This window comes from Bombyx mandarina, chromosome 13 (assembly GCF_030267445.1).
Source record: "Bombyx mandarina strain Sakado chromosome 13, ASM3026744v2".
Lineage (NCBI taxonomy): Eukaryota > Metazoa > Arthropoda > Insecta > Lepidoptera > Bombycidae > Bombyx > Bombyx mandarina.
In genome coordinates, this window is record NC_143220.1 from 4706914 (window position 1) to 4719571 (window position 12658).

Genomic DNA, 12658 nt, shown 5'->3' on the forward strand with positions numbered 1-12658 from the left:
AATTCTATATAATGATTAGTATTTAAATTTTTAGGTTAGTAATTTACCAAGAAATCAGTAATCATATCCAAATAGAGTCAACATTATAGTCTGCTTAGTCTATATAGTAATAAAAGAATACCTACTATTGATAATAAATACTTAATTTAAGCATGTATATCATGTTGATTAAAAAAGAGTAAGACCAATTAATCTGTATTTTATTTAAGACATCCTAATCTGGTTACTTACTGACCACTTGCCGACCTATAATACTTACCTGCGGTTAAAATTTAAAATAATATAATATGACAAATAACATATCCGCCAAAATATTACTCTGTAAGTTAATAGAACATGATCGTAAAGTAACTTCCGTCATTCCTTCAACAGTAACTTTCCGAGGAACAATGTCGGATAATACTATGTGACTGTATCAACTCCAAAGTAAAATGAAGCATGTGATTTTTCTAGAAAACTGTGTAATTTTAAGTTATTATTTTTATTTTATTTTAAAACGAATCCTTTTGTTTGCTTGTATGCCAATTTTCATAATTACAGAATTTGAATCTAAAAAGTTATGACAAAAAATCTAACATTACTATTTGAAATGGCTGCCCTGTGAAGTTTAATATTTGTCAGATCCGTCACTATTCTACGACTATGACGAAATTATCTCTTTCCCAAGGAAAATAGGACATATCATAGACGAGTCTCTGAATGATCAAATGTTAACATGTTTTATATGTTCGAAGAGTAGAGATCATAATACGTGTACCGAGTGTAAAGTATTTATTTGAGGCGTCCACTAATAAAGTTTATACCGAAGCGCTATCAAAAGCGTCTAATAAGACACTTGTTAATTTAAATGTATACTAATAAACATGTTTAGAAATAAGTATCTAAATTGTAATAATAAATTTAAGCCACCAAAATAATGGTTTTCTTTCACGGGTACACATCTGTAATATTCGAGTTACATGTCGAATGATAAATTATTAGGATTAATGATGTCGGAGACGCACTGTGGCTTAAAATCCGCCGATATTTATTTATGTATAAGCCCCAGTCTTCTTAGATAAAATGAGGTATCAGTCTTCTCTATTACTGGTGGTAGGACTTTTTGTGAGTCCGCACGGGTAGGTACCACCGCCCCTTTTTTTTTTTTTTTTTCGGGCCGGGGGCTGAACCTCCTACGAGGTCCCTGCGCATACGGGGCGCGCGGGGTATATGAGACTCAACGATCTGCAGGTGTTGAGAGCAGATCGCGGGCCCAAGGATTTTAGGGCCCACCCACTAAACGACTCCCCTGCACTCTTACACCCGACGTCCGATCCTCTCCGAGGTCAGAACCCGGATGAGGTAGGGGGGTTACCGCGGTCAACACTACAACCAGACGGCGCGGCTCACCCCAAGGACGCCCACGGAGCCTTCGAGGCGAATCGAAGGCTCTGAAACGTCGGCCGTTTCAGTACGGCAGCCCGTCAGGCTGCCCAGACAGTGCCGCTGGTGTCCCGGAATACCCCGCTGGACCAGAACCAGCCTGCCGGCTCGGGACGCGATACACCGCCAACCGGTCGCTCTTTCGTAACTCCTTGGCAGCGCGCTAGAGTGCTGGTAGCGCGCCGCGCGGCCTCTACCCCCTCAGGTCGCCCCTTGACCTTCACCGGGGGGAAGCCGCCATCTACAGGGGCCGGAGTCGGGCAAAGGCCCTTCTCCGGCCCCCGGCTCGGCGGCGACGGATAGGTGCGAAGAGGGATGAGCTCTCCCTCTCTCGTTCCGCCGCCTCCTTCTGCGAGATGGTGTACTCGCAGAATTCGAGTATCGCCTTCCAGGACTCATCGCTGCCGAGCATCGTGGCCACGACGGTCGGCAGCGATAAGTCCGGTCCTATTTGCGAGACAAGGACACGGCGTTGCTCCAGCCATGCGGGGCAATATGCGAGCGTATGCTCGACCGTGTCCTCGTCGCAGTCACAGTGGTGACACTTCATCGTCGGTTCCCTCCGGGCGATGCGATGCAGGTACCGGCCAAAACACCCATGGCCGTGGTTCTCCCCTGTCGCGAAGGTCACATCGCCACGCATAATCGGCGGCGAGCGCCTCCGCCTCTAGGTCCCAGGGAGGCGTCCCGGCGAGAACGCACGCCGCCTCGAGGCCCAACCTCCGAATATTACCGACGACGAATGCCACCCCTGCGCAGGCAAGACGGGCAGACTCATGGTAGTCTTTCCCCCGAGCCATGACTAACGTGTCATCCGCGTAACACACAACGCGTAGGCCCGGGAGAGGGCTGTGAAGGGCACCCCGCAGGACCCAGTCGTAGCCGATATTCCACAGAAGAGGGCCAAGGACCGACCCCTGTGGAACACCGCGCTCGACCGGGAAGCGGAGCACCGCACCCCCGTGTCCGGTGCATACGACCGACCTGTTCTCAAGATAGGATCCGATCAGCCGGCGGAGGTACGCAGGGACACAGTGATATTCAAGCGCCCCCGCGATCACTGACTAGGGTAAGGTGTTGAAAGCATTGGCAATGTCCAGGGACACCGCCAGAGCCACCCCACCCCGGGCGACAGCTTCATCAGAGAGGGCACGCACGCGCATAATCGCGTCGATGGTAGAGCGGCCCTCTCTGAAGCCGTACTGCTCCGCCGATAGATCGGGACCCGTCCCAGTCAGGTGCCGGACGATGCGGGCGGCGACAACTCGCTCCAACAATTTTCCCGCCTCGTCCAGCAACACAATGGGGCGGTACCCCGCGGGTGAGTCCGCCGGGCGCCCCTCGTTCCTCAAAAGGACGAGTCTGCCCGTCTTCCACTGGGTCGGAAACCGTCCCGACTCAAGGCAAGCTTCGAAAAGTCGCACAAGCCGGTCCCCCAGAGCACCGAAGACCAAATCCCAGACCCGGCCGTGAATACCATCAGGGCCGGGGGCCGCGTCCTTCCTCCTCATCTTTGACACGGCCGCACGGATCTCTGCCCCCGAAATCTTCGGAGGGGGCACGTCGGCAGGGGCATCACCACCATCGAGGTACCACCGCCCTGCCTATTTCTGCCGTGAAGCAGTAATGCGTTTCTGTTTGAAGGGTGGGGCAGCCGTTGTAACAATACTTGAGTCCTTAGAACTTATATCTCATGGTGGGTGGTGTATTTACGTTGTAGATGTCTATGGGCTCCGGTAACCACTTAACACCAGGTGGGCTGTGAGCTCGTCCATCTATCTAACCAATAAGAATAAGAAAAACCTTTTCGACGTCTAGTCGTCACATGTCCCGTGATGTTGGTGCTGCTAGCGTATGAATTAATAGCATCCAACACCATGGGGTCGTGAGTGTAGTTGTACCACGACAAGGTAAGTATTCGTTTAGGATTCCGATGCTGTCCAAAATGTTTTTTTTTTATTCTAATGATATTAATGCTAGCGGTCAGCTTAGATAGATGACTTCATTTTTTTTTTTTTTTTTTTTTTTTTTTTTATTGCTTAGATGGGTGGACGAGCTCACAGCCCACCTGGTGTTAAGTGGTTACTGGAGCCCATAGACATCCACAACGTAAATGCGCCACCCACCTTGAGATACAAGTTCTAAGGTCTCAAGTATAGTTACAACGGCTGCCCCACCCTTCAAACCGAAACGCATTACTGCTTCACGGCAGAAATAGGCAGGGCGGTGGTACCCACCCGCGCGGACTCACAAGAGGTCCTACCACCAGTAATTACGCAAATTATAATTTTGCGGGTTTCATTTTTATTACACGATGTTATTCCTTCACCGTAGAAGTCAATCGTCAACATTTGTTGAGTACGTATTTCATTAGAAAAATTGGTACCCGCATGCGGGATTCGAACACCGGTGCATCGCTTCAACACGAATACACCGGACGTCTTATCCGTTAGGCCACGACGACTACAAATTTCCAATAATGTTCCATTAGGTAAGCTTTTGTATACTTTCTGTTTCTAAGATGCCTTCTGATGAAAAGCGTTGAGTAATAAATGGAAGATAAAAGATGTTATAAGCGAAAACAGTCCGGAATCATTTTCTTACTTTTAATAATAGAAGTCATAACCAAACCTACTGATCTCTGTTAACTATTTCTGAAATAAATAATTTGTGTATTAGGACGTCGCTTATTGATAGGTATTTAATAGGAAAAAACATGATTTTATTTTGATCGCATAGTCACACATAAATTTTAATATTCACAAATAAAAGAATAGATGACACTTAATAGAATTTATTCAGGTCATCTTTATATCTAATACACTTATAGATCTATTTTGATCACTTTTGTGTATATTTGAGTGAATCCTTGGATTAGATTTAAAATTGGACCCGGTTTGTGATCATCTCTAAAATCCAATAGCAGCTGTTAGATTTTAGGCTTTCTATTCTTTTTTTAGATATTTCACATTGTCCCTGAGTAATTTATGTTTAAAATAGGACTTTTACAATAGGAGAGCGAAATAAGGTGGGTTGTATTGCGACCGAATTCCATCCAGACCTATTTTCAAATTTATTGCAGAAGAAATAAAGATTTAGATGCATTGTATATTTTAATTTCATTATTGCTTAATCATTGACATATTTTCGAGGAGAGGTGAAAAAAAATATATGTTTTCAACATTTTATTTATTGATCAAACTAAATAAAGTTCGGGAATGAATAATATTTAAAAAAAGAAACACCAAAAAAACGATTAACAAACAGAGAAGAAATAGATACAAAGCTATTTTTTCTCTGCCTGTTTATATACAGATTTATGGGCATTTACATAATATATGCATGTTGTTCACCCAATTTCGCTAAATGACCCTGATTTTCTCGAAGTAACGGGCGAGATAAGTGTAAAAAAAAGTCCAAAATAACATAACAATAATAAGTAGGTACTTACAACAACCACTCATTAATTTATTGCTGAGTAAATATTTGATCAGCACTATTTCTGAAACACCATTTCGAAGCAATAAATTCAGACACTTGTTGGGCGGTGAGCCTCTCTAAGCTCCTAAAAGTCACTTCACTATTACGGCGACTTTTAAAATACTAAATCGACTTAATTCAAATTAGTGTAGTAATGTTGCTAACAGTTTAACCATTTAGTACGTTAATTAACTGAATTGTTTCGAGAGCGCTTTTGTAAGACAAGAACGAAAGCTTAACAAGGCATCCTTTGAAGTGCTAAAGTGATTACTTACACCGTTGATGACACTCGGACTATGAAATAGCAAAATTAAATTAAATTTAATTGGTTACAATATTATAAAATCGTGTAATCCAAGGATTTTTCTATACCAAGGTATACTGGAGTACCGTGGGTTTCATGGAGCCGGAGTGGTGGAGTTCGATGGGGTTTTTTCCCTTGCTTAGATGGGTGGACGAGCTCACAGCCCAACTGGTGTTAAGTGGTTACTGGAGCCCATAGACATCTACAACGTAAATGCCGCCTTCCACCTTGAGATATGAGTGAGTTCTAAGGTCTTAGTATAGTCACAACGGCTACCCTTTAAACCGAAACGCATTACTGCTTCACGGCAGAAATAGGCGGGGTGGTGGTACCTACCCGTGCGGACTCACAAGATGTCCTACCACCAGTAAAAAGGTTTAGTCGGTAATCGGTTTTGTGAGATAGATCTTGCTTGCAGATAGCATGGTCAAAGTGATTGCGACGAGCAAAGTAGAAGGAAAGAGACCCCGCGGCCGATTACCTAGCCGTTGGTGTGACAAATAACCGCCTTAAGTGGGCTGCTAGTCGCAACCCCCATTCGAGAAGCTAAGGACCGGACTAGATGGAAACAGCTCACGAGACAGGCCATGGTCAAGTTTCAGGGACACGACCTTCAGCAATGAAGAAAGCGACGAAGAAGAAGAAGAAGTTTACACATCAGAATTACACATAGACTATGATTTATAAAAATATAGTGTGAATTACCCCAAATATAACGATGATAAGAAGGGAAAAAAATCCGCCATCTGCGAGCTGTTTTTGCATGCGCCGCAAAATCCATTGGAGTTACACGTATGTAATGTAAAATGGAAATGTTTATCTCAAATAGGTCTACAGAAAACCCCTGAAACAGCATATATTTATCTTTTATTTGTAGGAGGAATGATTAGCTTTTTTGTTTGTTACGTGTCTTTTTTATTGTGTTTGTTGTTACTTTGAGACCTAGATTTATATAAAGGAATATTCAATAAGATCAATAATAATTTATAGTTCCCGAAGCGAAGCAAGGGCGGGTCGCTAGTATAATATATGTACATAAAAAGCGGTAGGCAGTGTCTAATCCGAGTCCCTGGAAATGCTGCCGTAAATGGGTAGCAATAACCACTTAGATAGATGAGCACAATAAAATCTAACGATAAAACTTATGTTTAATCTTGTTTTATTTATTCAACAATAGCTTCGCTTTTTTCAAATCAAATTACCTTTATTTAGCCTTCATACTTAACATTTACACTAACAAAAGACGTGAGCTATGCCTTGAATAATGTATACGGCATACAGAAAAGCATTCCAACAACGTCGAAACATTCCTAATACGACGTCCCCGCTTCCCTAAACAATAATAGGATATTCGGAATAGTGACGCGAACTCGGGCTAACTTATTGAACAATCACTCACGAGACTTGAAGTGCGTTCACACGCACGGCTAAACCACGACTATAATCTCATTAAAGAAAAAATGAACTTGTAATTCATGAAAGAAATTGTATAACGAAGGAAGTAATGGGTTTCCATGGGCTTATTTTACCACCATACCGCCCGGTAGCTAATTCAGCTCTCTGACTTTGCACCACTCCTGAACTCTCGTATAAGTTTATTCCAACAGATCGTTTCTTCTTCAAACCTTAAAACAAGTAAGCGAATTCCTTTGGTATTCACTAGCCGCTATAAAATATCACTTTTCAAGCTTCATAGCGTAAGTGAGTTCATAGAACTTCGAAGAGTGATATCTTCAAGTTTCATGTTTATTTCATGACTCAGTGGTACAATAAGCGCCCCGGACTGTTGCGCCGAGGGTCGTGGGTTCGATTGTCATATGTGATGAAAAGGGTTATTTGTTTTTTGTTTGGGTGCTATTTATCTATTTATTTATATTAACTTACATAAGTACACAATAATATATCAGTCTCTGGTACCCATAACCCTAGGAAACCTTAATTTGGAGCTGGATGATCGTATCTGACTTGTTCCCGGTTATTTATTATATCGATCGAAGAAATATTATCGGAGGACACAACTAGGTAACCTCGTTACAATTTGGCAATGACAAGGTGCTTCTCTATATTGTATACATTTCCATTAGTCCGAACCCTTTCTCAATTTCAAATACGTCACAGTAAAATTTTACTTTTAAATCGGATCCCTGTAACGTCTGGGGTACGTTTGAACGGGAGTCGGTCTAAGCGTATATCGGAGATGTACCGTAATCAAAATGGCGAATTACCCTTGTACGTTTAACCTCGTTTACAACAACGTATCATGCGGTTAAACATATCTAATAATTGCGGGTGCTTTAAAATGAATAGTCGTCTTCAGATTTAGTATATAATTAAAATATCTACAATCCTAACTCCCCAAATTGTATAGTAATGTAGTACACTTATTATTGCATCCCTTAGACAGCTTTCCGGATGAACGTTGCCATCCGTAAGGAGCTAAAAGTTGACCAGAGGCTACCCACCATATACCTATATAGAGTGCTCCAATATTTTGGTCATATAGTTATATAGTGATGGGTAAAGTGGATGGAAGATTTAGAGGAATTCAGAGGTCGGAGCCTAAAAAGATGGAGTGACCAAGTGTCCGAGCACCTGAATACGAGATTGAGCCACGCACTTCACTGTGCCCCACTGACCGACATAAGTGGCTACAAATTACAAAAAAACATCACAGATGGGCGCATCGCGATGCTGTATAATGAGCGATCGACTGAAGGAAGAGGAGGACACTTATCCTTACATCGAGTAAATGTTTTCGGTGCCTACAACAACACGGTAGAATTGGGTTTATTGGAAAACTAGCACCTCTTATTTCATCCCTTTGATATTATTTGGTGTCAGCGGGTATATTTTACGACATTCAAAGTTTTTCCACCTATAATCTTTGGGACACTGTCAGGATTAATTGAAACATAAGTTAAAACTTCATGTTGTTTGAAGGTCAAAGGCTGTGGAAACACTATTATATTATTTATCAAACTCACTAATAAAATCCTAGGTAGATTAGCTTACGGGACTCAACCTGTGACAAGTTGCTACCATTAACCACAAATCTACCACTAAATTGGAATCATGACCCCCTAAGAAGATCCAGCTAGATACTCAGTGTTTTATGTCTATGGGCTAGATTTCATTCGCTGAGTTTGACGAGACGAAATATCACCATTTAAGCGAATGAATATTTAATTTTAAATCTTAAGTTTCGGTGCCAGTCTGCCCATCCCAAACTGAGTTACAGCTATTGTCATTTGTTGTTGATTGATTGATCAAATTTGTAACCGACTCCGATTTGTAAATCTAATATATCAATAATTGACATTTAACGATAATAGTTGAAACTGGTCATGTAGCCCGGACATTGAACTACATAGTAGTAAGCTCATTGCAGGCATACCTTCTGTTGCATATTTTTAGTTGTGTCACTAAGTCATTTTGATTGAAGAAGCTTGAGAAGTTATTGTTACCTGACGATTAAGATCAAATACCAGTTGTTCTAATGAAATGCGTACTTCACACATGCTTACTAACGACTTTCGCGATGAAATAATAACAACGTATAATACTTAATAATGATAAAAATACTACATAAGTTTGTGTGATTACTGGTGACTAGACGTACTTGAGCTTGCGCTTGAGGATATCATCCTACCGGTGTCTGCCAGGAATTCTGCTTTTTTTTTTGAAAGTTGAAACAGCTGCTATGCAAAAAAAATCGCAACTTCGATCCAGAGTCTTAAGGCGAATTGATTTGTAAATTGATTCCCATGTCTAATACTAAATAGGCTATGAGTTTCTCTGCCCAACTATACCATACAAAATCGCTTCTTTAAAAATCTAGGGTACTTACAATATAGTTGAATCTGTACGTTGACCCGCAACGGAGGCACAAGCAAGGTGTTATCCGCAGTACAAGTGTACACAGCTTCATAAAAATCCCTAGTTAGCTTCGGTATATTCAGCTCCAACATACTTATTCTCGTTCCGTCTTCTAGTGGCGCTAGGGTTGCCACCAGTTTTTCGTCTCTCCACCAACGAAGCCGAGGCATCGGCCTACCTATCGAGGACAAATAAATAGAAAATCGGTAAAAGGACTTGTTAAAATTCTGCAAGGCTTATTATCTGGCTATATCTGCTATGTAGTCATGCACATGCTGAGACATCCTTAACCAATAAAGATGAGCTCATGTTATACTATGTGTGTCGGTCTTACGTTGTTTTATCTATATGGTCTGGTATATTCGAAACAAAAGTAGGTCATGACCCCGACTGATCATCCAAAGCAACGTATTTCTTTTCTATATCCGATGTGAATTTTTCATAGGTTCTAGTTTGAGAGGTGGATTGGCCCGTGTTTCAAAGTATTTCAGATCGGGAGCTTCAAGGAGAGTAGGGACATTCATAAGTAATGTGTATTTCTGGTAATGGGTTAAGGTCCTATGGGTCCTAAACTTATTCGACGGTCTAGCCAATAAACACTAAGAACGGCAACGAAAAACCTTTTCCCTGAAATTACTAGTACTAAATAATGTATGTATTCAAAACAGTACAAAGTCACGAATTGTCTTAATAATTCATGTACTATTTAGTATATTAAGCCCAATCAAAAATAAAACCATTGTGGAACTACAATTGGGTGTGAGTAGTTTAATATTATTGAAAGAGTCAATGATGATTCTTTTCAAAACCACAACGAAAAATACTCTTTTTAGAATCCAGTCTGTACTCCTTCAAAATGAACGTCACACACACAGAACGTTGGTAATTAAGAAATTAAGTTACAAATCAGACCAGTGACTGCAGATTTAAAATAGTCTAATGTGAACTCTTGGAATATCGTCAGTTAGAATAAGTACTTTAAAAAATAAAAGTTAACGTTTACAGGGATTTATTTAGGCGAAAAAAAAGTTTTAGTTCGAATTTGAATTTGAAAACGAATCAAATCTGCCATTATTTTAGCTTAACATAGCTAATGATTTCCTCTATAGTAAAAAATCACATAAAGTTTCAAATATCAGAATCAGGAATGGAATATTGGGCGATTTTGTGTTTATGAAAATTAAAAAACTAGTGGATGGTATTTGGACTGGATACTTAAAACTAACCTATTACTTGTATTGGAGAAATAATTTAATTTTGTATAGTGCCATATGTCGATGATATGTGTATACATAATATATGTATGTGTGTGTATGTGTATACATATTTGTGGAATTAACTAATACAAAGCTTCCCGGCGAAGAATTAGAATGTCGAACGTGAATATTGATGTCACTATTGCTTGCTTTGTCTACCATAGAATTAAAAATCTTTGTTACTCTTTTTGAGATTTTTTTTTTAAGGTTTAAATTTTTATTCCCATTAATCATCAGCTGTGTATCAACTCGCAAATTAAAACGAATGATATTACAAGATCACTAGTCTTAGTTATTGTGTTTTTTTTTCTGTATTCTACTTTTCTTCAATACATTATTGAATTTCGTTTTTGCGTTGTAATTCAACTCGCCTCTTTCTTTTATTGTATTTGTCAAAAGAAGTTTGTGAACTTTCTTTGTATTAAGAATTATTGCGGACAGTTATAAGATTTTGTTATAGTAGTTTGAGATAATTCTGTTTAACGAGAACCAATTTGGTATTCGGATTTCAATTGTAAAAGTACAAATGTATTTACTAAAAGCAATACATTTATTTCAATGTTACCAACGTTATTAAAATTTTATTGTTAAAGATTTTTTACGAGTCCTTCTTGTTGTTTTTAAAGACAGACAGCATCGTGATCATTTGTTCAGTGATAACATTTGCTATTGGTCATAAATAATACCGAGGACACAGCTTAACTTTAGTTATTTATACTTCTATTGAAGTATTATTTACAAAAAGTAAAATCTGAAGGGATAAGACGTCCGGTGCATTCGTGTTGAGCGATGCACCGGTGTTTGAATCCCAGGCGGGTACCAATTTTTCTAATGAAATGCGCACTCAACAAATGTTCACGATTGAGTTCCACGATGAAGGAATAACAATTCGTGTAATAAAAATGAAACCCGCAAAATTATAATTTGTGTAATTAATGGTGGTAGGACCTCTTGTGAGCCCGCGCGGGTAGGTACTACCGCCCTGCCTATTTCTGCCGTGAAGCAGTAATGCGTTTCGGTTTGAAGGATTGGCCAGCCGTTGTAACTACCTAGTCAGGTCATAAATTCTGTCACATGCTTAATGTAAAATAATTGAAACAAGTTTATTCATTATGTAACCATTCATATACCAAAATGAACTTAACAAAACATAGATTCTTATGACACTAAAGTTTATTCAAAATGACCTCCGTGATTTTGAATACAGGCCTTCAATCTGCGCGGCCATTCGTCTATCGCAGCACGAACGAGGTCCATGTCAATATCGGCGGCTGCCGTAATCAAGGATGTCTTGAGTGACTCCAAATTGGGAGGAGGCTTTGAGCACGCCTTTTCCTCCAAGTGTTGCCATATCTTGTAATCTAACGGATTCAAATCTGGACTGGAGCAGGGCCAGTCTTCGTGCCGGATGAAGTCGATTTCACGCGCCGCCAGCCAGTCTTGTGTGCTCTTCGCTCTATGAGCTGGCGCCGAATCTTGTTGGAATACCCAGTGCCTGTTATTGAACATGGTATGAGAAACAGGTTCCACAAGGTTCGTCAGGACTGTATTTTGATACACAACTGCATTCGTTTTTACACCTTTCTCACAAAAATGTGCCTCTGTTAAGCCCCAATAAGAAACTCCCAACCATACCATGAGCGAGGATGGAAAATGACCCCGTTGGACACGCGGAATACGGTTGCTCGCTTCTTCACTACTGTGTGCGTACACCTTATCATTTTGTTTGTTGTAGCTCTCTTCTACGGTAAAAAATTTTTTACCCGAAAAAAGAATTTCCCGATATTTTTTTCCCGCGTACCGCTTCAACAAAGCGCGGTATCTCTTCAGTCTCAGGTACATTAGACGAGCATTCAAACGATGTCCTGTTTTTCTTCGATATGCCCGAAGCTCTAAGTCTTCATTTAACACCCTTTTCACCGTGGTTCTGCTTAACCCCATCTGAAGGGCCAACAGTTTCTGCTTACGTTTGGGATTTCTTTGAATTCGCGCCTTCACAGCTTTTATCACTGCTGGAGTCCTAACAGACCGAGGGCGACCACTTCTTGACCTGTCATCTACACTAGAGTCTTCATTGTATCGTTCGATGGTACGATAAACGAATCTTTTGGTTATATTCAAATTTTTCAGTATGTTAAAAATTTGAATTGGCACGTAACCGCAACGATGCAACGCAATAACTGCAACACGGTCTTCTTTAAGCGTCCACTCCATATTTAAAAATGAGTAAAATTCTAAAAGTATACATTTTTATTTTCATGAACAATTCGAAATTCGAATTCAATAAACTTTTTTGTGGCCAGCATTCTAAAAGAAAAGT

General features: G+C 40.5%; 1 protein-coding gene across 1 annotated transcript in view; it reads right to left on the reverse strand.

The window, feature by feature from the left end:
- The window catches only part of LOC114239698 (kin of IRRE-like protein 2), a 198986-nt gene that overhangs the window by 35983 nt on the left and 150345 nt on the right, over positions 1 to 12658 (reverse strand). The window contains exon 6 of the mRNA XM_028170043.2: positions 9054 to 9260. Within this exon, the coding sequence (XP_028025844.2) occupies positions 9054 to 9260 (207 nt within the window). The remainder of the gene's footprint in view (positions 1 to 9053; positions 9261 to 12658) is intronic.